This window comes from Aquarana catesbeiana, linkage group LG03, assembly GCF_042186555.1.
Source record: "Aquarana catesbeiana isolate 2022-GZ linkage group LG03, ASM4218655v1, whole genome shotgun sequence".
NCBI lineage: Eukaryota > Metazoa > Chordata > Amphibia > Anura > Ranidae > Aquarana > Aquarana catesbeiana.
In genome coordinates this window covers 628,024,169-628,048,194 of record NC_133326.1, presented here as the reverse complement: position 1 = coordinate 628,048,194, position 24,026 = coordinate 628,024,169, and the positions used below count along the sequence as shown (strand labels likewise).

The following is a 24,026-nucleotide window of genomic DNA, read 5'->3' as shown; positions in this document are numbered from 1 at the left end:
GTAATTACTAAGGCAGTGAGAATGATCAAATCAACTGTGCAAATTAATGGAAAGCCTGAAAACATGACCTGTTGGGGCGCCTTGAGGACTGGAATTGAGAAATACTGCTGTAGACCATCAACAGGGATGAGGCAGCTGGATGGTTGAAAGGGTAATTTGTGGGTGGATGGCTGAGCAGAAGGGACCGATGCTGGAACCTCTGCAGCTTCCGCAGAAGATCTGGGTAGGATCATCTCAATGTAGAAGAAAACAAGTTGCAGGACACTGAGGTCAGAATTAAATTAAAAATATTAAAATAAGCAGCACACTTACATTGAAGTTATTCAAATGCATATGAATAAGAGGACAAAGTCCCTGGAAACGCATCATACACACCCCCTCTCCCGACATCCACAAGGCATTTTGACAGCTGTCATCCTTGTGTGCAACTGAAAAAGCCGCTGCTAATATCCATACCTTGAGCTGGCTGGCTCCCTGTCGGTTTCTGTTTGCTCAGTGATGCCTACAGCATCACACTGATCACAGCTGCTTGGTCTCAGGTGTTCCCTAGCCATGCTGTTTCATGCTAACTTCAATGTAAGTGTGCTGCTTATTTTAATAAATTGATTTTTATTTGATCCTGACCTCAGCGCTCTGCTGTTCATTTTCTTCTATGTTGGATCAGAAGACCTGGCTAAAAGTTGGCATTCTAGTTCATCCTAAAGGTGTTCAGTAGGGTTATGGTCAGAGCTCTGTCCAGTCCCCTACACCAAACAAATCCAAACCATGTATTCATGGAGCTGATTTGTACAACAGCACTGTCATGCTGGAGCAAAAAGAGCCTTCCCTAAAGAGTTCAGAAATAGGTTGCATGCAGTCTAAAAAAAAAAAAAAAATCTCCACTGCTGGCTATTGTATTCAGGCAGCTGTGGCACCTGTAACTGCCTAACTACATTGGTGCTGTTAAATGGTGACTGCAAATGATAAGATGCAGTCAATGCTCTGTGAATATTTCTCGTTGATTTGTAAAGGCTAACTTCACCTTTTTAAGACAATGTTAAACTCATATTTAGGGTGTAACATAGGGCCAAGCGGACCCCTACAATCCCAAAACAGCCTCTCTGACAGCTAGTAGTGGTTCTTCTCCCCTGTAGCTGCTCTCCACCCATTGTGATCACTGCACTCGTAGTCCAATAACACTTCCCTTGGCTCTCTAACTAAGTCTGTACCTTGGTATAGACAGATCTGGAGGAAGAGTCTGCAGGGGCCTGACATTGCACCGAAGATCCCCGCATTTGCAAAAAAAAGTTATAAATGCTTTTTTTTTTTTTTTTTTTTTTTTTTTTCTGCAAACAACATATGTGTCTTTATTTTATTTTTGCAACATCTGGACTTCTCCTTTTAAATCAGTTTTTGTCGTGATACAGCCTGGCTCCTGATGACGGTCGGTGATTGTTCTTTTGGAGACAGGCTGACACTGTGAAGATAGAATGTTGCACCTTATGATTCCTGTTACACAATCTCATCATTTCTTTGGATTCTGTGAAGATTTAAGGTTGAACTTTCACAATGTAAAACAACCCATTCAGTTTTTAAAATAGAAGTAAAAAGCAAAACTTTTGTGTATAGATATAATAAACATTTATAAACACCTTGTTTTCCCTTTTTTATAAGTGATCACATTCCCTCTGTTCTCAGCTGCATAAGGCACTCAAGGTGATTGTAACCGTAGTAGTGCACTTGCGACAGAAACAATTCAGTACTGTCCATGATAATTTTTTTTTTTTTTTATTTGCACTAACATACATGTTTTCAGGACAAGCTTTTGGGGTGTGGTCCCTTCAAGGTCTGTACTGCTCGGACCTTGAGGCTGGGTTCACGCTTAACCACTTCAATACAGGGCACTTAGACACCCTCCTGCCCAGACCAATTTTCAGCTTTCATCGCTGTCGCAGTTTGAATGACAATTCAGCGGTCATGCTACACTGTACACAAACTAAATTTTTATCATTTCGTTCCCACAAATAGAGCTTTCTTTTGGTAGTATTTGATCACCTCTGCAGTTTTTTTATTTTTTGCTAAACAAATAAAAAAAGACCGAAAATTTTGAAAAAAAATAAAAGTTTTTTGCTTTTGTTTCTGTTAAAAAAAAATTGTAAATAAGTAAGTTTTTTCTTTCACTGATGGGCACTGATAAGGCGGCACTGACAGGCACTGATACGGTGGCACTGACGATGGGCACTGATATGCGGCACTGGTAGGTGGCACTGATATGCAGCACTGATGGGCATTGATAGGCGGCACTGATGGGCACTAATGGATGGCACTGATAGGCGACACTGATGGGCGCTGAAAGGCGGCACTGCTGGGCACTGATAGGGTGGCACTGATAGGCGGCACTGATGGGCACTGATACGTGGCACTGATAGGCATCCCTGGTGGCACTGGCAGTGGTAGGCACTGGAGTGGGCACTGATTGGAAGCTGCCTGGGCACAGATTGGTATTTCCCTGGGGGTCTAGGGGGCATACCTGGTGGTCCAGTGTGGTGGCCATCCTGGTGGTCCTGGGCGGCTTCCCTGGTGGTCCTGGGTAGGATCCGAGGGGGGGCTGTGCTGATAAACAATCAGCACAGGCCCCCCCTGTCAGGAGAGCAGCCGATCGGCTCACCTCTACTCGCGTCTGTCAGACGCGAGTGAGGAAAAGCCAAACACCGGCTCTTCCTATTTACATTGTGATCTGCCGTGATTGTACACGGCTGATCACGTGGTAAAGAGTCTCCGTCAGAGACTCTTTACCTAGATCGGTGTTGCAGGGTGTCAGACTGACACCCCGCAACAATGATCGCCGCGATGCGCGTCCCCGGGGGCGCGCAGCGGCTCGATATCCTGATCACGTCATATGACGTCCAGTCAGGAATATCAAACCACTTTGCCGCCATCAGTTTGTAATAGGGCAGGGAGCAAATGGGTAATTTAGATGCGGCTCACGGCAGAGGTCCGGTGCGTCGCTGTTCTCTGTTTTCAGGTGGAATCTGGCCCGAATTTTTACCTGAATTCGGTCCTGAAACTGAGCCAAAGGCGCACAGGTCTCTTGTGAAATCCGCTCCGCAGCCGTCCCCAGAGATGTGTGAACCAGCTCCATTGAGAACCGGGCACAGTCTCCTGTCATGGGAATTGGATATGGGGAAACCCGCATCCAATTTGCCTAAGTATGATCCCAGCCTGAAGAAGGGGACATACCAAAAGCTTGTCCTGAAAAATTGTATGTTAGTGCAAATAAAAAAAAAAGTATCACGAACAGTACGCAATTGTTTCTAGGGAGCTCAGAGAGCTGGAGGAGGCGAAACAGCAACACATTGGTCTTCGCAGTGAATGCTGGGGGGGGGTCTGACCATGTTTTGTCCTCATGCCCAGTGTGGTCAGTTTTTGATAGGAAAGCAGAGGGGGCTGGCAGGAACATCAGGTGTTTCACACAAAGGAAGAAATCCAAAGAGAACAGGATACTTCTTCATACAAGTACATGCTACAGCGGGCACATGTCTTGAATATGAAATGTTGTGTTTACATATTCTTTAGTAGGTTCACTTCAACGCAGAGTGGGCACAGATGTATCATTCTAGTTTAGGAACACAGTTGTGATTGGTCATAGCGCTATATCTAAACAGCTCTGCTTTCATACAGTTTTTCTATAGGCCAGCTCTTTTGTAAACTACATAAACTAAAGCTGTGCTCCAACTTGCCTTTAGCCTTGCACGGTTGAACCCCAGGTTAGTTTAGCTCATCAGTGTGAAGTGTATAATAATAATAATAATAATAATACAGTTTATTTATAATGCTCTTTACATCAAAATATCTCAAAGCGCTACAGGTTAAAAAAGCAATTTATACAAAGAAACAAACATCTAAGAAGAGCAAAAAGCTTTGCTAAAAAGAAATGTCTTAAGACCTTTTTTAAAACAGTCAATGGATTGAGAAGCCCTCAAAGTGTCAGGTAGGGCATTCCACAAGCGCGGGGCAGCTGCACAAAAAGCCTTGTCTCCCATTGTCCTAAGTCTAGTTCTAGGTGTTTGAAGAAGGTTTGAGTGCACGGAGCGGAGGGAACGTGATGTGTTTTGTGGTTTAAGAAGTTCTTTGAGGTACGAAGGGGCATGTTCATGCATACATTGGTACGTAAGGAGGGAGACCTTGTACTCAACCCTGGCGGAGACAGGAAGCCAATGGAGTGAATGGAGAATAGGAGTAATGTGCTCATGTTTCCGCACTGCCATCAGGATCCTTGCTGCAGAGTTTTGGATGTACTGAAGCCTCTGCAGACTCTTTCTAGGAATCCCGATGAGAAGTGCGTCACAGTAGTCCAGTCTGCAGGAGACAAAGGCATGAACCAGCCTTTCAGCATCTGGGAAGGAAAGAATAGGACAGAGTTTAGAAATATTATGAAGGTGGTAAAAAGAAGTCTTACATAGGTGATTTATATGGGCTTCAAAAGTGATTTGGGGGTCCATTTTTACACCCAGATTTGTAACTGTTGATGAAAGAGGGATATTAGAACCAGAAAAAGTAATACTGGTAATGAACAATGATTTGGTCTGATAAGGAGTGCCAATCATGATAACTTCAGTTTTGGAACTGTTTATTTGAAGAAAGTTGTGCTCCATCCATACCTTTTATCTCCTCCAGGCAGGTGGTGAGTACTGATAGGGTTGACTGTGAAGATGGGGTTTCATTTACATTTGCATTTACATATAGCTGTGTGTCATCGGCATAACAGTGAAATGAAATTTTGTGGCGGCTAATAATTTGGCCAAGGGGAGTAAGTAGAGAATAAAAAGAATGGGGCCAAGACTTGAGCCCTGGGGGACACCGCAGGTAACTGTATACGGATTTGATTTGGAGTGACCCAGGGAGATGTATTCTGTCCTGTTTGCGAGGTATGATTTCAACCTACTGAGGGCTGTGTCACTGAGTCCAACGGTGCAATGGAGCCGGTTTAAAAGAATGCCATCATCAACAGTATCGAATGCAGCCGAAAGATCCAGGAGAATAAGAAGGGAAGGAAAGCCAGTATCAGATGATATAAGGAGATCGTTTGTAACTCTGACGAGGGCAGTCTCTGTACTATGAGCAAAGCAGAAACCTGACTGGAATTTTTCAAAAAGGTTGTTATGTTTGAGGTGGTCCTCAAGATGAAAGGCAACGGCTTTCTCAAGTACTTTTGATATGAAGGGGAGATTGGAAATAGGTCTATAATTAAGCAGGACCTCCGGATCAAGAGTGCATTTTTTGAGCAATGGTCTGATGATGGCATTTTTCAAAACAGAAGGAACGTGACCAGTTTGAAGGGAATGATTTATGACAGCGGTGATCAGAGGACTTAGGACAGTGATATGAGTTTTTACCAGGGAAGTAAACAGTATACTCAGCAGTACAATGTCTGCAGCCTTATCTTCAGTCTTGCACAGTTATATAGACTCCCCTCCTGTACTGAAAACCCTTAGCCCCGGTTCACACGGGCGGCATGGCTTGCAGGTCGCTCACCTCACCAAAACGACTTCTGTATAGAAGTCAATGCAAGCCGCCTGAAGTCGCCCCAGAAATGCTACAGGAACCTTTTTCTAAGTCGGAGCGACTTGCGTCGCTCCTATTAGAACAGTTCCGTAGTACAGAACGGGAGGCGACTTGTCAGGCGGCTAGGTCGCCTGACAAGTCGCCCCTGTGTGAACCGGAACTTGCTCTAATTTTCCTGCACACTGTCAGCTTTTAACAATGTGCATTAGAATTTGCAGTAAGCCAGACAGAGCCTGCCACTTTTTTTTTCTTAGCTGTAGAACATCCAGCTTCATCTGTTTCATCCCTTGCTGAGCTGCTCCTGGCCTGCCCGTTTCATTCATTGGCTTTCAGTTCTGCCAATCATGGAGGCTCAGCAGCACATGTGGCTGTTACCCAGGGTGCTCTGCTGTTTTCAGGAAGCTATATGCAGTCCCTTATTTAACTAAAATTCAGTGCTTAGCTGTGTGCTAAGCTGCAGCCTCCCTGAAAAAAAAAACTTCACAAGTGAAGTCCAATTAGTTAATTATAAAAGGAAGGGAATTTGGCAAGGCTTAGAACAAGTATTTGAAAATTGTGTATAATTTATAACTGTGGTGTCATATACAAATAATTTTTTTATAAAAAATATATTTAAATATCCCAAATCTCATATCATAACTAAAAGTAAAAGCAAACTGAAAAAAATGATGAACTTGTGTCTGTTGTATCCAGTATATGATGCCTGAAAAAATTCCCTTATAAATCAAGTAACATAAAAAATACACAAACCAAAACCAATGTTTAAAAAAACAAAAACAAAACCTATATACAGTATAAGTCCAAATCTGTGATCAAGAACTATCTGCAATAAATGTCCATAATTCAGAAAATCCCAGCGTGACTTGTGCAGAATCCAAATTACACTTGATCACAATTTCTGTGCAGAGAAATAAGGGCGTGCAGTCAGATATGCCTCTGGTCCTGTTGTCCCAATGATCAATATGACCTCCTGCTCCGTGGCGTTGCTTGCATAATCATGTCTCCACATAAAATTAATAGTAGAAATGGGCACTCATAACGTAAATCCGGTATAAACTAAATTTATTTTCCAAAAGTAAAATCTTTTAAAAGGAAGGAGCTCCAATTGTCCCAATTCCTATAGGCATACATCAGTTTCCTGGGTCTGGACGGCGTGCGTTCCACAGCACAAAAACAGGAAGCGACATGAATATGTACCAAGTCTAACTTGCGCGTTTTGTCATTGGACGTCCGCCCCCCTTAGATGGCGTCCAGTGACGAAACGCGTAAGATGGACTTGGTACGTATTCACGTCGCTTCCGTTTTTTGCGCTGTGGAACGCACGCCATCCAGACCCAGGAAGCTGTTGTATGCCTGTACGAATTGGGGCAATTGGAGCTCCTTCCTTTTAAAAGATTTTAACTTTTGGAAAATACATTTAGTTTATATCGGATTTACGCTATGACTGCCCGTTTCTACTATTTTATGTGGAGACGCTATTATGCAAGCAATGCCATGGAGCAGGAGGTCATATTGATCATTGGGACACCAGGACCAGAGGACTGCACGCTCTTTACCCCTGCAGGGGTAGGGTTTTCTGGTGCGTGCATAAAATAAAGGGGGAGCACGGAAACGTCACCTTATTTCTCTGCACAGAAATTGTGATAAAGTGTCATCTGGATTCTGCACAAGTCACGCTGGGATTTTTTTAATTAAGGACATTTATTGCGCATAGTTTTTTTTTATCACAGATTTGGACTTATACTGTATATGATTGTTGTTTTTTTTTTTTTTTTTGGTTTGTGTATTTTTTGTTACCTGAAAAAATGTCTTAATCAAGTATCATATACTGGATACAACAGACACAAGTTCATCATTTTTTCAGTTTGCTTTTACTTTTAGTTATGATATGAGATTTGGGCTATTCACATATATTTTATATAAAAAAATCATTTGTATATGACAACACAGTTATAATTCTACACGACTTTCAAATATTTTGTTCTAAGCAGCGCCAAATTCCCTTCCTTTTATAATTAACTATATGCAGTCCCTCCCACCAGCCATGATCCTGCTTGCATTGTACAGAGAGACACAGAGACAGTGATGTCCACATCATAATCTTGAGATCGCTGGGTCCAAAATAAGGTATTCTATGAGAACGGAATGGTTTTACTTAAACATTTCATTAGCATGTTGAATACTCTGTTGGGGATGAACCAAGAAAGGCAAAATATAATCAGATTAAACTTCTGCTCTATTTGCAAAGTGGAAGGGTGGACTCTTTTGTATAAAAACATGGTATAAGCTGGATTTCCTCTTAATCCTGCCTCCCTTTTCACACTCGTTTCTTTATCTCGGTATGACGTGCATGCTGTAAGATTTCTCTTCCTTGTGTTAGTGCTATAAAAAGTAGACTGGAGCCAGCCTCTGTGTTCATTGAGCTGTCATTTTCTGGTGTTCGGTTAAAAAAAAAAAAAATTTACTTTTCTTTCTTTTTTTTTTTTTAATTCTAGACTGATGTGTTCATAGCCATGGAGCTGATGGGGACCTGTGCAGAAAAACTGAAGAAAAGGATCCAGGGTCCCATACCAGAGAGAATTTTGGGAAAGATGACTGTAGCAGTGAGTAAAATCCAGATGATCAGGGCTCACGTTTGTTTTTATTCAGCTGGTTTGCTTTTCTAAATTTCCTTGCTGTGTATCGGTAGCTTTAGGTCTACATCCCAATTTCTGTACTTGGCTGTCAGATTTCCCTAGAGTTTGGTTAGACTGAGGAGCTGAAGGGAGACAGGCTTGAGAAGATCTTAGGCTGAAGCTGTTGTTGGATTATAGGATGTAGGAACAGGAACTCATATTTGAGTAGTACAGTGAGGGAAAAATATTTGATCCCCTACTGATTTTGTATGTTTGCCCACTGACAAAGAAATGATCAGTCTATAATTTTAATGGTGGGTTTATTTTAACAGTGAAAGACAGAATAACAACAAAAATATCCAGAAAAATACAATTCAAAAGTTATAAATTGATTTGCATTTTAATGAGTGAAATAAGTATTTGACCCCTTCGCAAAACATGACTTGGTACTTGTTTGCAATCGGAGGTCAGATGTTTCTTGTAGTTGGCCACCAGGTTTGCACACATCTCAGGAGAGATTTTGTCCCACTACTCTTTGCAGATCCTCTCCAAGTCATTAAGGTTTTGAGGCTGACGTTTGGTAACTCGAACCTTCAGCTCCCTCCACATATTTTCTATGGGATTAAGGTCTGGAGACTGGCTAGGCCACTCCAGGACCTTATTGTGCTTGTTCTTGAGCCACTCCTTTGTTGCCTTGGCTGTGTGTTTTGGGTCATTTTCATGCTGGAATACCAATCCATGACCCATTTTGAATGCCCTGGCTGAGGGAAGGAGGTTCTCATACAAGATTTGACAGTACATGGCCCCGTCCATTGTCCCTTTTTAATGCAGTAAAGTTGTCCTATCCTCTTAGCAGAAAAACACCCCCAAAGCATAATGTTTCCACCTCCATGTTTGACGGTGGGGATTGTGTTCTTGGTGATAGCAGCATTCCTCCTATTCCAAATACGGCGAGTTGAGTTGATGCCAGAGAGCTTGATTTTGGTCTCATCTCACCACAACACTTTCACCCAGTTTTCCTCTGAATCAATTAGCTGTTCATTAGCAAACTTAAGACGGGCCTGTACATGTGTTTTCTTGAACATGGGGACCTTGCAGGCTCTGCAGGATTTCAGTCCTTCACGGCGTAGTGTGTTACCAATTGTTTTCTTGGTGACTATGGTCCCAGCTGCCTTGATCATTGACACGATTCTCCCTTGTAGTTCTGTGCTAATTCCTCACCGTTTTTCATGATCATTGAAACTCCACGAGGTGAGATCTTGCATGGAGCCCCAGACCGAGGGCGATTGACAGTTATTTTGTGTATCTTCCATTTGCGAATAATCGCACCAGCTGTTGTCATCCTCTCACCAAGCTGCTTGGAGATGGTCTTGTAGCCCATTCTAGCCTTGTGTAGGTCTACAATCTAGTCCCTGACATCCTCGGGATAGCTCTTTGGTCTTGGCCATGGTGTAGCGATTGGAATCTGCTTCTGTGGACAGGTGTTTTTTATACAGGTAACAAGCTAAGACTAGGAGCACTCCCTTTCAAGAGAGTACTCCTAATCTCAGCTCATTACCTGTATAGAAGACACCTGGCAGCCAGAAATCTTGATGATTGATAGGGGATCAAATACTTATTTCACTCAATAAATTGGAAATCAATTTAAAACTTTTTTGAAAAGAGTTTTTCTGGATGTTTTTGTTCTTCTCTCTCTCTCACTGTTAAAATAAACCTACCATTAAAATTAAAGACTGATCATTTCTTTGTCAGTGGGCAAACGTACAAAATCAGCAGAGATCAAATACTCCCCCCCCCCCCCCCCCCTCACTGTATGGACATTCTCACATTTTTCTACACAACTTAGTTAAAGTGGTTGTTTAGCCATAGGTATTATTATTATTATTATTTATTTATTTATTTTTTTTAACCTTAATACGTTTTCTGTATTAAAGCGGAGCTCCAGTCATTTTTGTATTAAAACGGTAGCTGCTGACTTTTAATAAACACACTCCCCTGTCCCAGGATCCAGCGATGTGCTCACCCGAGCCATCCCCTCCATCGGTCTTTTGTCCCCAGCGCTGGCATCTCAACTGTAGGCACCTGGCTGTGACAGCTTGTGTATGGTCTTGCAGTCTTCTGGGACCTGTGACGTGTCCCAGATGACTGCAGGGAGTGGGTTACCCCCCCCCCTTATACTTATCTAAGCCCAATCTCGATCCAGCGATGTGTGCAAGAGCAGAGGCTCTCTTGGCTCCCTCCTTCCTCATTGGCTCAGATACAGCAGCGGGAGCCACTGGCTCCTGTTGCTGTCAATCGCAACCACAAAGGAGTGAGCAGGGGTGGGGCCGAGCCACATATGAGTGCCTCCAGAGCTAAGCGGCTTGCTATGGGTGCACTTGGCAGGGGAAAGGAGCCAGGAGCGCTGGCTGGGGACTCAAGAAGAGGAAAATCGGGGCTTCTCTGTGCAAAACAATTTCACAGAGCAGGTAACGTGTTTGCTAGTGTTTTTTTTTATTTTTTTTTTTTTTTTTTTTTAGTTAAAATAACTTTACAATCACTTTAATTGTGAACAAGGTTGTCTCTTTTAAACTGTATTTAAAACGTTAGAGCAAAAATGTAATATATTGCAGCTTACCAGTCCATAGATGTGAAGGCTGCGTTTATTTCATTTTTTCCTATTTTCAACTGGTTACCCCCAGGGGAAGGCAACCTTTTTAGAGGTTGACATCTACCTGGACAATTTGGAGGAAATCAAAGATCCCCCCCCCCCACCCGGATCCATATAGCAATAGCAGTGTCTTCTGGACCTCTCCCCCCACTATATAGTATCCTCTGCTTTACCCCCATAGAAGTGCCCGCCCGCTCTGCATCACCATGCCGCCCCACTGTAGTGTCTGCTGTCCCTCTACACCCATATTGCAGTGTCCTCTGTCTCCGCCACATCACCCCCCCCTCCCACTGTAGTGTCTGCTGCCCCTCATAGTAGTGTCCTCTACCTCTTCACATCATGCCCCCTCATTGTAGTGCCCTGTGACCCCCTCCCCCACGTTCGTGTCCTCTGCCCTTCCCAGGAGTGTCCTTTTCCCCCTTCACACCATCCCCCAGACACAAACAGGAGTGTGCAGGTAGCATTCTCCCACCTGTTGTACATGAGGGGAGACATCACAATACTGGATGGAGAGCAGGAGTGGGAACTGCTGGTGTTAACTGTTCATATTAGCAGGCTAGTGATTGGTTGCTAGGACTGCCCGGCTTCCTAACCACCAATCACCCGTTGGTTAATTGCAGCAACCACTGATACCCTGTTAGGCACACACTTCCTGTCCTAGGGGGGCAACGTTCTAAGGACTAGAGTACAGAACACCCTGCCCTCCTGTTCTCTATAACATAAGGTGGTAAAGGTGTTCTGTCATCCTCAGAAATCTGGAAACAAAGTAACTGATAGGAGTGCAGCAAAGGTAGCATGTATGGGAAATTAGCTTGCCATTTGCTGATAATATGAGCAGTTTCTTTTAATTTGTCAAACAAATATAACAAAATATTTTCAATCATTAATGTAGCAGACCAGAAGGAACAGAAATAGGAGATTTTCATTGTTTGGGGTTACATAACCTTTTAAGTATAGTATTCTGAAAAAACTTCCTGCAACCTGACTTTTTCTTTGATCCTCACAGATTGTAAATGCCTTGTATTATCTGAAAGAAAAACATGGAGTGATTCACAGGGACGTCAAACCCTCGAATATACTTTTGGATGCTAGTGGACGGATAAAGCTATGTGACTTTGGAATCAGTGGGCGTCTTGTGGACTCAAAGGCCAAAACCAGGAGTGCGGGTTGTGCTGCTTATATGGCTGTAAGTAGACTGGGTGATTTCGGTAAAAAGAATGGGGGAAGATAACCATGAGATTTAGTACTATTGCTGGGAATGTGATTAGTGCTTACGCGTCTTGTATTCTTCAGCCTGAGAGAATTGATCCTCCAGATCCCACTAAGCCAGACTATGATATCCGAGCAGATGTGTGGAGTCTTGGGATCTCATTGGTGAGCCATTTCCACAGTACTCTTATTACCCACCAATCTATGATAATTTTACGCACACTAGCACTTACTGTATTCTTTGTCTTCTCTTAATGCCTAATATCTCTTAGGTGGAGTTGGCCACAGGTCAGTTCCCTTACAAGAACTGCAAGACAGATTTCGAAGTCCTCACCAAAGTCCTTCAAGAAGAACCCCCAGTTCTCCCTCATAATATGGGATTCTCACCTCTTTTCCAGTCTTTTGTCAAAGATTGGTGAGTTTAAATAACATTTATTCTTTTTCTGGGGTTGAACTGCCATTAACGTAGTGGCTTACTAATGAATGAACCTGTAAAGCCATGGACCAGGAGTTGGTTTATACCTCTTGTATCTCGGCCATAGATCTATGGTCAATTGAAATCTCTCATACCTCAATAAAGTGAAACTTTAGTGGCAGACTTTCTGCCTTTCTTCCTTGTTTCTCATTGCTGCGTGCACTAATGCTGACATCTTCTCTTCTGCTTCTTCTGGATTACTGGCTTTCCTCTCCTGTCATAGTAGGCCACTGATGTAACTCCCATGCTTGAACAGGGATCCAAAGTGTGAACTGCACTGCACATCCACCACAGGCACTGTATACCTTTAAAAAAATAAGTTCGGGGGGGGGGGGGGGTCCTTTTCTTGAAACTTGAAGACCAGGCCTTTTCTGGTATTTTTATTTACATGTATATAGCTGTATTTTTTGCTAGAAAATTAGTACCCCCAGACATTTTGAGTTTTGCAATTTTGTATGTCATGCAGTATTTACATTTTTTTTTCAAACGCAATTTTTATTTATTTATTTATTTACACTTTTAGTGCAAAGAAACAATGCATAACCCACTTTTTTGGTAAAATATAAAAGATGTTACGTCAAGTAAAATAGATACAAAACATTTCATGCTTTAAAATTGAGCACGCCCGTGCGGCAGCAACAAACTACATAAATTAGATTAGATTACTGCCTGTGATCTGACATTCATGGAGATACCTCACATGTGTAGGCCGATCGCTGTTTGTGTCCATGCAGGACCGATGCATGTGTTCACCTTTGCACAGGGGCATTTTAAATGATTTTTACAATTTTTATTTATTTATTTTTTTATTATTTATTTATTTTTTTATTATTTTTACATCGTCGCTTTAAAAATTTGTTTTTATCATTTTTATTGATGTCACAAGGATTGTAAACATCCTTGGTGACAGGTACACTTTCCCTCCTCTGCCCTTAAAAGCATTTGAGCACATCAAGATCGCTGTGTTGGAATACGTTTGATTTTTCAAAATGGCGCCGATGACATCCGGGTAAACCGCAAGTGATGTCAGGTCATCACTCCTGGGTTACCATAGCCAAGAGCTGAATAAAGGCTGATCCGATCTTTGGCTCTCCGATCAGCCAGCTGGTCGATAGGGACTCTCGGTGGGCTGGGAGATCTTTTCGGGGGGGGGGGGGGGGACGTCCCCTCTCGCTTCTTGTAAAAGCCATCCAGTGGCTAGTCGGCTGCTAAAATTGCTTTAACAAGGAGCTGACTGCTCTAAAAAAAACCTGCTACTGCGATGATGGCTGCAGGCATCATCCCAATAAAAGCATTTGAAGTTCAGTGTCGTACCAGGTACGTGACTGGTCGGCAAGTGTGTCCAAAGCTTGTTTTGGCCATACTTCTTTTGTAGGTCACTGGAGTGCACTTTTGCACTCCTGTAATCCAGAATCAGCAGGCTAAAGCTCACTGTTAGTTGTCACAGAGCTGCTCTGCTCTCTGGATGTATCCTGAATATTGGGATCCCCCCAGATGCCTGACCAGCAGCTGGCTCAGTTTCTCAGCGCTGTCCTGAGATTCACAGCTCTCCCGCACATTGCAGCCCTTTCTGGCACTGTAGGAGTCTGAATTTTCTCTACTGCAGATTAGTAATACAAGTCTTGTCCTTCTCAAGCCGGTGAATGTACAGTCAAAGGAGAAGCAGCATACACATGAGGTCATCTCTCTGTCCCTCTGCTCTTTCTTGTCCTCAGCATGTTTCTGAGCGCTCTGTAGCACAATTGACGGCTCCTTGTGCTGCTTCTACCCTGCCCCAGTCTAAGCTGTGCTGTACAGGGACTGTTCTAGGTCAAATTTAGCTACTTGCACTCATTGCAATAAAGTAATTATTTACTTATGATGACAGTTGCATTAATTTGTGTCTTTTATAGTGATACCTCGGTTCATGAACTTGGGTGGTTCCACGACTCTGGTCGCAAACCAAATTGGTCATGAACCGAGGCAAATTTTCCCATAGGGTTCAATGTAAATCAGGTTAATCCGTTCTGAACTTGTTTTTGTTTTGTTTTTGAACTGGAAAAATATGAAACCAAGTACAGTACAATATGAAGAGAGAGAGAGAACACTAGCCTTGCTTGAGACGACTTCTGGCGTGGAGGAAGACGAGTGGGAGGCAGTTATTGTTCGGAGGGACAGTCCCCCTCCATAAGGACATTGAGGAGATCTCCTTCAGGGGTTTCTTCTCTTCTTTTGTCTCTTAGCCGCAGGCTCAGTTTTGGTGAAAAATCTGCCCAATGTCACTTGTCTTTTCCTGTGCTGCATAACCCTCCGGAAATGAGAGACCATGTTATCGTTCATCAGATTTAACACTCTGTTTAGTTATGTTGGAGTGGTGCTTCTCAAAAAAATCATGGCACTCATTCCATTTTTCAGTAATGGATTTTATGGCATCCCTCCTAACCTCCTCCCTGTCTTCCTCTTCCTCAGTGGAATGCTACTCAAGCGTCTTCTGCTGCTCACTGTGGAGTTCAGAACGTTATTCCATGGTCAGCTTCTCCTTATGTTCCTCAACAAGCTCCTCTATGTCTGCACCATCGACGTCCAGACCTATACTGTTGCCTATGGACACAATCTCCTCCACTACCTCTGCATCAACCCTTCAAAGTCACGTTCAGTGACACATTCTGGCCACAGTTTCCTCCAGGCTGAGTTTAAGGTTTGGTGAGTGACCTCTTCCCAGGTTTTGTCAATGAGGTTAATGCAGTGGAGAACATTGAAATGTTTCTTCCAGAATTCTTTCAGACTCGCTAATGTCACTGAAGAGACATCCTCAGGGAATCCTCCAATTAAGTAAATAGAGATAAGGGGTACCATCATCCAAATAGCAATAATGGTTAATGAAATGCTAGGAGATAATTCCCCAAAGGGGTTCTCTAAGGCGGGAAAGGGAAGCAGGAAAAAAGTGGGAAATTCAAAACTCCCACTTTCCACCAAGGAGTGTATTTGAGTACCAATGTAATGTCAAATCGGTATAATTTTTTAAAAGTCGCAATTACTGTATCTGGATATTTGATTATATTTTAACTATGTATCATTTAAAATTCTTATGTTTTATCTGATGTTCAATCTGTTCAGGGTACCGAGAGAATACATTTTTTTTTTTTCCTGTTTCCCTTTCCCTTTTGGGGAATTTTCTCCTTGCATTTCATTATTCCTCTTCAGTGACATTAAAACACCTAGTGAAGAGCGCCTTTGTGAACAGCTTCTTGAAGTTGCAGATCACTTGCTGGTCCATGGCCTGCAGAAGAGATGTCGTGTTGAGGGGCGTCTTGACCTTTATGAAGTCATACTCAGTGTCCATATCATCCACCAAGGCTGGAGCGAGTGACGGGGCATTGTCCATCAGAAGGAGGCACCTTTCAGGCGGTTGATTGTCAGATATTTTCTTCCGGAGGGTGTGAACACCTTGTGCAGCCATTCCATGAACAATTGCCTTGTGACCCAAGCTTTCGCATTGGCCCTCCACATGGCAGGCAGTCTGGTCTTGTTCACATTCTGTTCCCTGAATGCATGAGGGGTCTGGGAATGGTACACCAGTAGTGGCTTAATCTTCAGATCGGCACTTGGGTTCGCACATAGCAAAAGGGTCAATCTGTCCTTCGTGGGCTTGTGCCCAGGCAGTGCCTTTTCCTCCTGCGTGATATAGTTTCTGTTCGGCATCTTTTTCCAGAAGAGCCCTGTTTCATCACAGTTGAACACTTGTTGAGCAATGTATCCTTCTGTCTTCATGAATTCCGCAAATTCTTTCTTGTAGGCTTCTGCACCGGCCTTGTCAGAACTGGAAGCCTCACCATATCTTGTCACACTGTGGATGCCACTTCTCTTGCGGAACTTTTCAAACCACCCTCTACTGGCTTTAAAGTCTTCACTTGCTGCACTTGTTAGAGGGTTGTTTTTGCAGTAAATCATTGTGCAATTTTCTGGCTTTTTCACAGATCATAGCTTCTCAAATGCTATCACCGGCCAGCTGTTTCTCATTCAACCACACTAACAAAAGTTTTTCCAGCACTTGCGTCCTCTGCTTGGTTAACCTCATTACTCCTTTTGCCACATCAGCTCCTTTGATGGCAGCTTTCTTCTTCAAAATAGTTGAGATTGTCTACTTCACCATCTTGTACTCCGAGGCCAGTTCAGTCACACGAATACCACAGTCATGCTTTTCTACAATTTTCTTCTTCAGCTAAATGGTTATTTTCTTCACAACCTTATTCTTACAATTCCTGCTCTGAACAGTCTTATCACCTTTATTACCGCTGTGCACTTTCTTTTTCCACCATGCTTGCTCTTCACATTCTTGTCACCTGCATTACCGCTCTGCACATTCTTGTCACCTGCATTACCGCTCTGCACATTCTTGTCACCTGCATTACCGCTCTGCACATTCTTGTCACCTGCATTACCGCTCTGCACATTCTTGTCACCTGCATTACCGCTCTGCACATTCTTGTCACCTGCATTACCGCTCTGCACATTCTTGTCACCTGCATTACCACTCTGCACGTTCTTTGGAACCATACTGGATGTCTGGTACAGTATGTGATGAAAAGCACACAAAAAGCTTCTCAACACTGTCTTGACAGTAAACTTTCAGTGTCACTCTGTGACTGTGATCTCACCTACAGGAAGTGGCGACCGCGTGTCATAGCAGGGAAGATGGCCGCGGCTCGTGTTCGTGAACCTGAAGCGGAGTTCGCGTACCAAAGCAAATTTTTGTGAACTTCTGTTCGCGAACCAAGTTGTTCATGAACAGAAATGTTCGTAAACCAAGTTAAGCTTTTAAAGTCTCATGGTGATTGTCTAGAGCAGACAAAGGAGTCTCTTGCCTCCAAAAGCTTTTAGTGGCTTCTATCATACCTATTTAAAGTATTAACCTAAAGTTACCATTGTTGACTGCAAATGTTCTGTTCTCTATTCCTTTTAATGCTAAAACCAATGACAACCATAAGCAGTTAAGCAACAAACTAGAAAATGTGGCATTTGGAAAATAAATGTTTGAATCTTGTCACTGGGCACAAAGGTTGCAGGAACAGTACTTTCTTAAACACTTCAGCTTCCGGAAGGTTTTACCCCTCTCATGACCAGGCCATTTTTTGCTATTTAGCACTGCACTGCTTTAACTGATAATTGCATGGTCATGCAATGCTATTTGCGAATGAAATTTTAGATAATTTTTTTTTTTTTTTTTTTTTTTTTTACAAAATGGAGCTTTCTTTTGGTGGTATTTGATCACCACTGGGTTTTTTATTTTTTGCAATATAAACGATAAAAATACCCAATATTTTGAAAAAAAAAATTCTATTTCTGTTACAAAACATATCCAATAAACAAAATCAAATTTATTCTGCTACATGTCTATGGTAAAAAAAAAAAAAAAAAAAAAAATCCAATAAGTGTATATTAATTGGTTTGCATGAAACTTATAGCATCACCAAAGTATTGTATGGAAAGGGGAGACCTGATTGAAACCTTTAAATACATCAAGGGGGTGAATGTTCAGGAGGGCCATTTTTTAATATGAAACCGAAATCAAGAACACGGGGACATGACCTCAAACTAACTGGAGGGAAGTTTAAAACTAATCTTGGAAAGTATTTTTTTACTGAAAGGGTCGTTGGTGCTTGGAATAAACTACCAGCAGAGGTAGTACAGTCAACAGTAAATGGCTTCAAACATGCTTGGGATAAAACTAGATCTATAGTCTGACAACAAAGTTAACGGAAAAAAAAACAAGGAGACTCAATGGACTACTCCTTTCTTTTTCTGCCTTCACTTTTCTGTGTTTCTATGGTATAGATACTGTAGTTTTTTTTTTGTTTTTTTTGTTTTTTTTTTTATACTAGTAATAGCGACGATAAGAGACTTATAGTGGGACTGTGATAGTGGGGCAGGCAATCTAATCCTAATTGACGCTGGGGGGACGACAACACTGATTAACTGCCACTGACCTCTCCAGTGACACTAATACAGTGGTGATAATACTATACACTGTCACTGTACTAATGACACTGGCTGGGAAGGGGTTAACATCTAGGGCAATCAAGGGGTTAAATGTGTGTACTGTGAGCTGTTTTATTAAGCAATATGATGGCTTCTACTCCCTGCTTTGCAGGGAGGAAAGAAGGCATATTGTTGCTTTCTTTTATTGTTCACTCAGCTGATCAGCAGGTTCCGGCCATAAATCACTGATCGCCTTGTGCTGCAGTGAATGACCGCACAGTCTTCCGGGTCAAAATACAAAGACCCAGTGGGGAGGATTCCCTCATCCACATCAAGTGTGTGTGTGTGGATGGGGAAATTGTCAGGTTTTTTTCATTCCTCCAGTTGGTGGAAGGAAAAACAACAAAGTAATGTATGGCCAGCTTTAGACACTTTTGTAAATAAAGACACATTTTGTACAGGCAGGCCATGCCGCTTGCACCATTATTTTGAACTAGATTTTGTGGCCTGACAATAGCTCTGTTTTTTCTAATGGTTGTTTTTGTTTTCCCCCCCTCTGTAGTCTTACGAAGGATCACAGAAAAAGGCCAAAGTATAATAAGCTTTTGGTAAGTAGCTGGATGGTGTCCTCTAGTCAGATGATGTGATGGCACTTATTTAGAGCCTTATCTAGATTGTACTCCCTCTGATCCAAACAACACTGTGTAAAACCTAGAGAAAGAGATTGAGGGGGATAGGCTATATGGACTTTAGTGGTACTGTACAACAACTGAAATTGACAGTCATATGTAAAATATTTAAATTAATTTTATTACAAAAATATAACTTTATTGTTCAAGATGTATTTGTTTAAAACCAACATGATAATCAAACAAGCTCTAGTTCTAAGGTGACCTTATAATTAGAGCTTGTTTGATCATCTTGTTGGTTTTAAACAAATAACTTTATTGTTCAAGATGTATATTTTTGTAATAAAATGAATTTAAATATTTTACATATGACTGTCCAATTCAGTTGTTGTACAGTACCACTAAAGTGCATATAGCCTCTCACCCTCAATTTCTTTCTCTATATTGTCGGGGCGACGGTTCCATATGTAATTATTGTGGCACTCCTCTTCACTGTGTAAAACTTGCTATAGAAAAAATTCTTCAGGAATTTTTGTACTTAAAGAGGCGTTCCACTCATTTTTGTATTTATTAAAAGTCAGCAGCTACAAAAAGTGTAGCTGCTGACTTTATATAAACACGCACATACCTGTCCTATGGTCCAGCGATGCGGCTGCCTGAACCCTCGCTTCTCTCCTTCGCCTTCCTGCAGCACCGGCATTGCAATTGTGGGCACCCGGCTGTGACAGCTTGTACCTCTCAAAACTAGGTACATGCCCCCCCCCCCAAAAAAATGACATGCTAATGGTGGCATATTTGGGGGGGGGGGATTGCTTAAAGCTGAACTTCCCCTCCACTTTAAAGTGATTGTAAAGGCATGTATCTTCTCCGGGGCATGCTGCCATTCACTACAGTGTGTGTGTGTGTGTGTGTGTGTGTGTGTGTGTGTGTGTGTGTGTGTGTGTGTGTGTTTTTAAAAATGGAAAGGCTAAATACCTTTTGTCACACTGCAGTTGTGCGGTCACGTGATCTCCCTTTGCTGGCTGGCCATGATCTATAGAGGGAAGGGCTAAGATTCCCCTGTGACGTCAGCCGGGCGCTACAGGGGAAGCTCGGCCCCTCCCATTTCTCTCTGTAGATCGGGACGGCTAGCACAGGGGGATCACAGCTGCAGAGTGACAAAAGTTATTTAGCCTTTCTCATTTTTAACCCTTTCATGCCTAAGTCTACTGCTGACATTTGTTGCTTACAAGTTAATTATATATATATATATATATATATATATATATATATATATATATATATATATATATATATATATATATATATATATATATATATATATATATATAATCTCTCTATCAGAGACCCTAGAAAATGGCGATCGTTGCAATTTTTTTATGTCACACGGTATTTGCACAGCTGTCTTTCAAACACAATTTTGTGGGAACAACCCTTTCATGATTTAAAAAAAAAAAAAAACAGTAAAGTTAACCCAATTTTTTTGTAGACTGTGAAAGATGATGTTACGCCGAGTAAATGGATGGCAACAAACTACGGTACTTAAAAAATCTCCATAGGCGACGCTTTAAAAATAATGTAACGATTACCATGTTTGAGTTACAGAGGAGGTCTTTTGCTAGAATTATTGCTTTCACTCTGACAATCGCGGTGATACCTCACATGTGTGATTTAAACACCATTTACATTTGCGGGCACGAAATAATAATAGTATAGTGTGTGTGTGTGTGTGTATATGTATATATAATATAACTTTTTTTTTGTGACAGTAAAAGGTGGTGACAGGTACTCTATGGAGGGATAGACCCCAAATCCCTCCTTTGCACTTAAAAGTATTCAGAGCGCCAAAATCGGCATTTCTGAATACTATCACTTTTTTTAAATTGCTGCCATTGGCAGGCGAGTAAAATGGAAGTGACGTCGCTTCCGGGATTTTACATCTGAGACCCAATCGAACCCGAATCGGGTGGCGCGGGACGGGAGGCCCGGGAAGAGCGGCGGGAGGGTTTTTTTGGGGGGGTTTGCCTATGTTAACTCCCTTTTACTCGGCTGTTATCCGCATCGATTGTTATCACTAAAAAGCCCGGTATAACCCCTTCCAGCTGAGAACGCATATTTGCTTACGGTCTGCGTGAAGGGGTTAAAGAACACATACACTAGTGAATGGCAGCCTAATCCAAAGGAGATACTTGTAAGTTTGCTGCATTATGTAGCAGAAAAACAGCGGGGCGAACAGGAGAGCCGCGCTCATGACAGGGAAGGAGGGGGAGATGGGAGAGACTGTCTGAGCACAGCAGCGGATGATGGAGGCACGTAAACTGGCCAAGGCAGGGGGACAGCAAAGTTCAGCAAAGGCAGGGGGACCCCAGAACTGGCAGGATGAACCAAGTTTATTTTTTTTTTTTTTTTTTTTTTTTTTTTTTTTTTTACAAGCTAGGAAGGGAAAAAACCACTGTGCTATACCGCAAACGAACAGGATCTTAGTTTGTTTTTTTTTTTTTTAGGGTTACTACCTCTTTAACTACCTCAGTACCAGGGCACTTACACCCCCTTCCTGTCCAGGCCATTTTTCAGCTTTCAGCGCTGTCACACTTTGAATGACAATTGCGCGGTCATGCTACACTGTAACCATATGAAATTTTAATCATTTTCTCCACACAAATAGAGCTTTCTTTTGGCGGTATTTAATCACTTCTGGGTCTTTTTATTTTTTTCCAAAAAAAAAGACCAAAAAAAAAAAAGTTTTTCTTAGTTTCTGTCATTTACAAAATTTGCTAAGTAATTTTTCTCATACACTGATGGGCGCTGATAGTCTGCACTGATGAGATGGCACTGATGAGGCGGCATGAATATACCGCACTTATGGGTGGCACTGGGCACAGATAGGTGGCACTGGTGGGCACGGATAGGCGGCACTGACTGGCATCACTAATGGGCACTGATTGCTGGCAATTGTGGGCACTGGTTGGCACTGATTGCTGGCAGTGGTGGGAACACAGTTCTGGCACTGGTGGCCCTTAATTGTAATCAGGGCACTGATGATCAGTACCTTGATTACATCCCTAGATGTCCCCTGTGAGGAGATGCCACTGATTGATTCTCCTCTCCTCACACTCTTGTTTACATGTGACCGGCTGTGATTGGATACAGCCGGGGTCACGCCGTGTCCTAGCAACATCTGACGTCCACCCAGAACGAGAGCCGCCCAGCCGTCATTTGACTGCGGACAGGAAGAGGTTAAGTAAAACACATACACAAAAGCATGCTTCAGCAGCTGATTGTGTAGATCCCTATTATTATTATGTGTTTTTTTTTTTTTTTTTTTTTTTTTTAATTTATTTTTTTTCTGTCCTGCTGTCTCCTAGACAGAAAGTGAGGGGAAACTTAAAGTGGTTCTAAAGCTAAAACATTTTTTCTTTCGTTCATTGACAGACACAGCGCTCTTCAGTTTTTTTTCAGCCTAGTCAGGAGTAGTTATGGGCCGAACACCCCCCTGTTCGATTCGCATCAGAACATGCGAACAGGCAAAAAATTAGTTTAATTTTAAAGGTTAATATGTAAGTTATTGTCATAAAAAATGGCTGTTCAGCGAATAACGAACAATTTGGGGTGTTCGCAGCAAATTCGAAAGCCGCAGAACACCCTTTAAAAGTCTATGGGAGAAATCAAAAGTGCTAATTTTAAAGGTTAATATGCAAGCTATTGTCATAAAAAATGTTTGGGGGCCTGGGTCCTGCCCCAGGGGACATGTATCAATGCAAAAAAAAGTTTTAAAAACGGACGTTTTTTCGGTAGCAGTGATTTTAATAATGCTTAAAGTGAAACAATAAAAGTGAAATATTCCTTTAAATTTCGTACCTGGGGGATGGCTATAGTATGCCTGTAAAGTGGCGCATGTTTCCTGTGTTTACAACAGTCCGAGAGCAAAATGACATTTCTAAAGGGAAAAAAAGTACTTTAAAAGTACTAGTGGTAGCGTCGGCAGCTATAATGAAATGTCAGGTCTCTGCAATACTCATAAAAGTCATTGAAAAAACGGCCTGGGATTCCCCCACAGTGCATTACCAGGCCCTTTTGGGTCTGGTATGAATATTAAGGGGTACCCCGAACCAAAATAAAAAAAAAATAAAAAAATGCGTGGGGGTCCACCCAAATTCCATACAGGCCCTTCAGGTCTGGTATGGATATTAAGAGGAACCCTGTAATAAAATTAAAAAAAAAATGGCTTGGGGGTCCCCCTAAAATCCATACCAGACCCTTATCTGAGCACGCAACCTGGCAGGCCGCAGGAAAAGAGGGGGGGGGGAAATGAGAGAACGGCCCCCCCTCCTGAACCGTACCAGGCCACATGCCCTCAACATGGGGAGGATGTCCCCATGTTGATGGGGGACCAGGGCCTCATCCCCACAACCCTTGCCCGGTGGGACCCCCAGATCCCGGCCCCCCCATGTGAAATGGTAATGGGGTACACATGTACCCCTACCAATTCACAAAAAAGTGTCAAAAATGTTAGACAAGAGATGTTTTTTGACAAATCCTTTTATTAATGTCTTCTTCCCCCACTTCTTCCATCATCTTCTGGTCTTCATTCGGTTTTCTTCCTCCATCTTGTTCTTCCTCCATCTTGTTCTTCCCTCGCTTCTTCCTCTTCTTCCTCCGATCCTCTGCCGTCTTCTCATCCGCATCTTCCTCCGGCTTCTTCTTTCCCCGCTTTGTTCTTCGGACGATCCACATTCATGGGAGGTTCCTGTTGTGTGACGCTTCTGTTCTTCTGACAGTTCATATATAACACCGGGTGGCCCCACCCCATCTGACGCACGGAGACTTCATGAGGACTTCCCTATGGTTTTCCCCGTGGTGGGGGGCGGGGTCACCCGATGCTTAACCAGGTGACCCCACCCCCTCTGACATCATGGGCTTGCAGACCCCCACAACCACCGGGCATG

The 24,026-nt window shown here is 42.6% G+C and overlaps 1 protein-coding gene across 2 annotated transcripts in view; it reads left to right on the top strand.

Annotated features, from left to right (window-relative positions):
* The window catches only part of MAP2K7 (mitogen-activated protein kinase kinase 7), a 73,689-nt gene that overhangs the window by 39,912 nt on the left and 9,751 nt on the right, over positions 1-24,026 (top strand). For both annotated transcript variants that reach the window (XM_073622429.1, XM_073622431.1), the window contains 5 exons: positions 8,040-8,147; positions 11,816-11,995; positions 12,103-12,183; positions 12,291-12,433; positions 19,014-19,059. In XM_073622429.1, the coding sequence (XP_073478530.1) occupies positions 8,040-8,147; positions 11,816-11,995; positions 12,103-12,183; positions 12,291-12,433; positions 19,014-19,059 (558 nt within the window). The remainder of the gene's footprint in view (positions 1-8,039; positions 8,148-11,815; positions 11,996-12,102; positions 12,184-12,290; positions 12,434-19,013; positions 19,060-24,026) is intronic.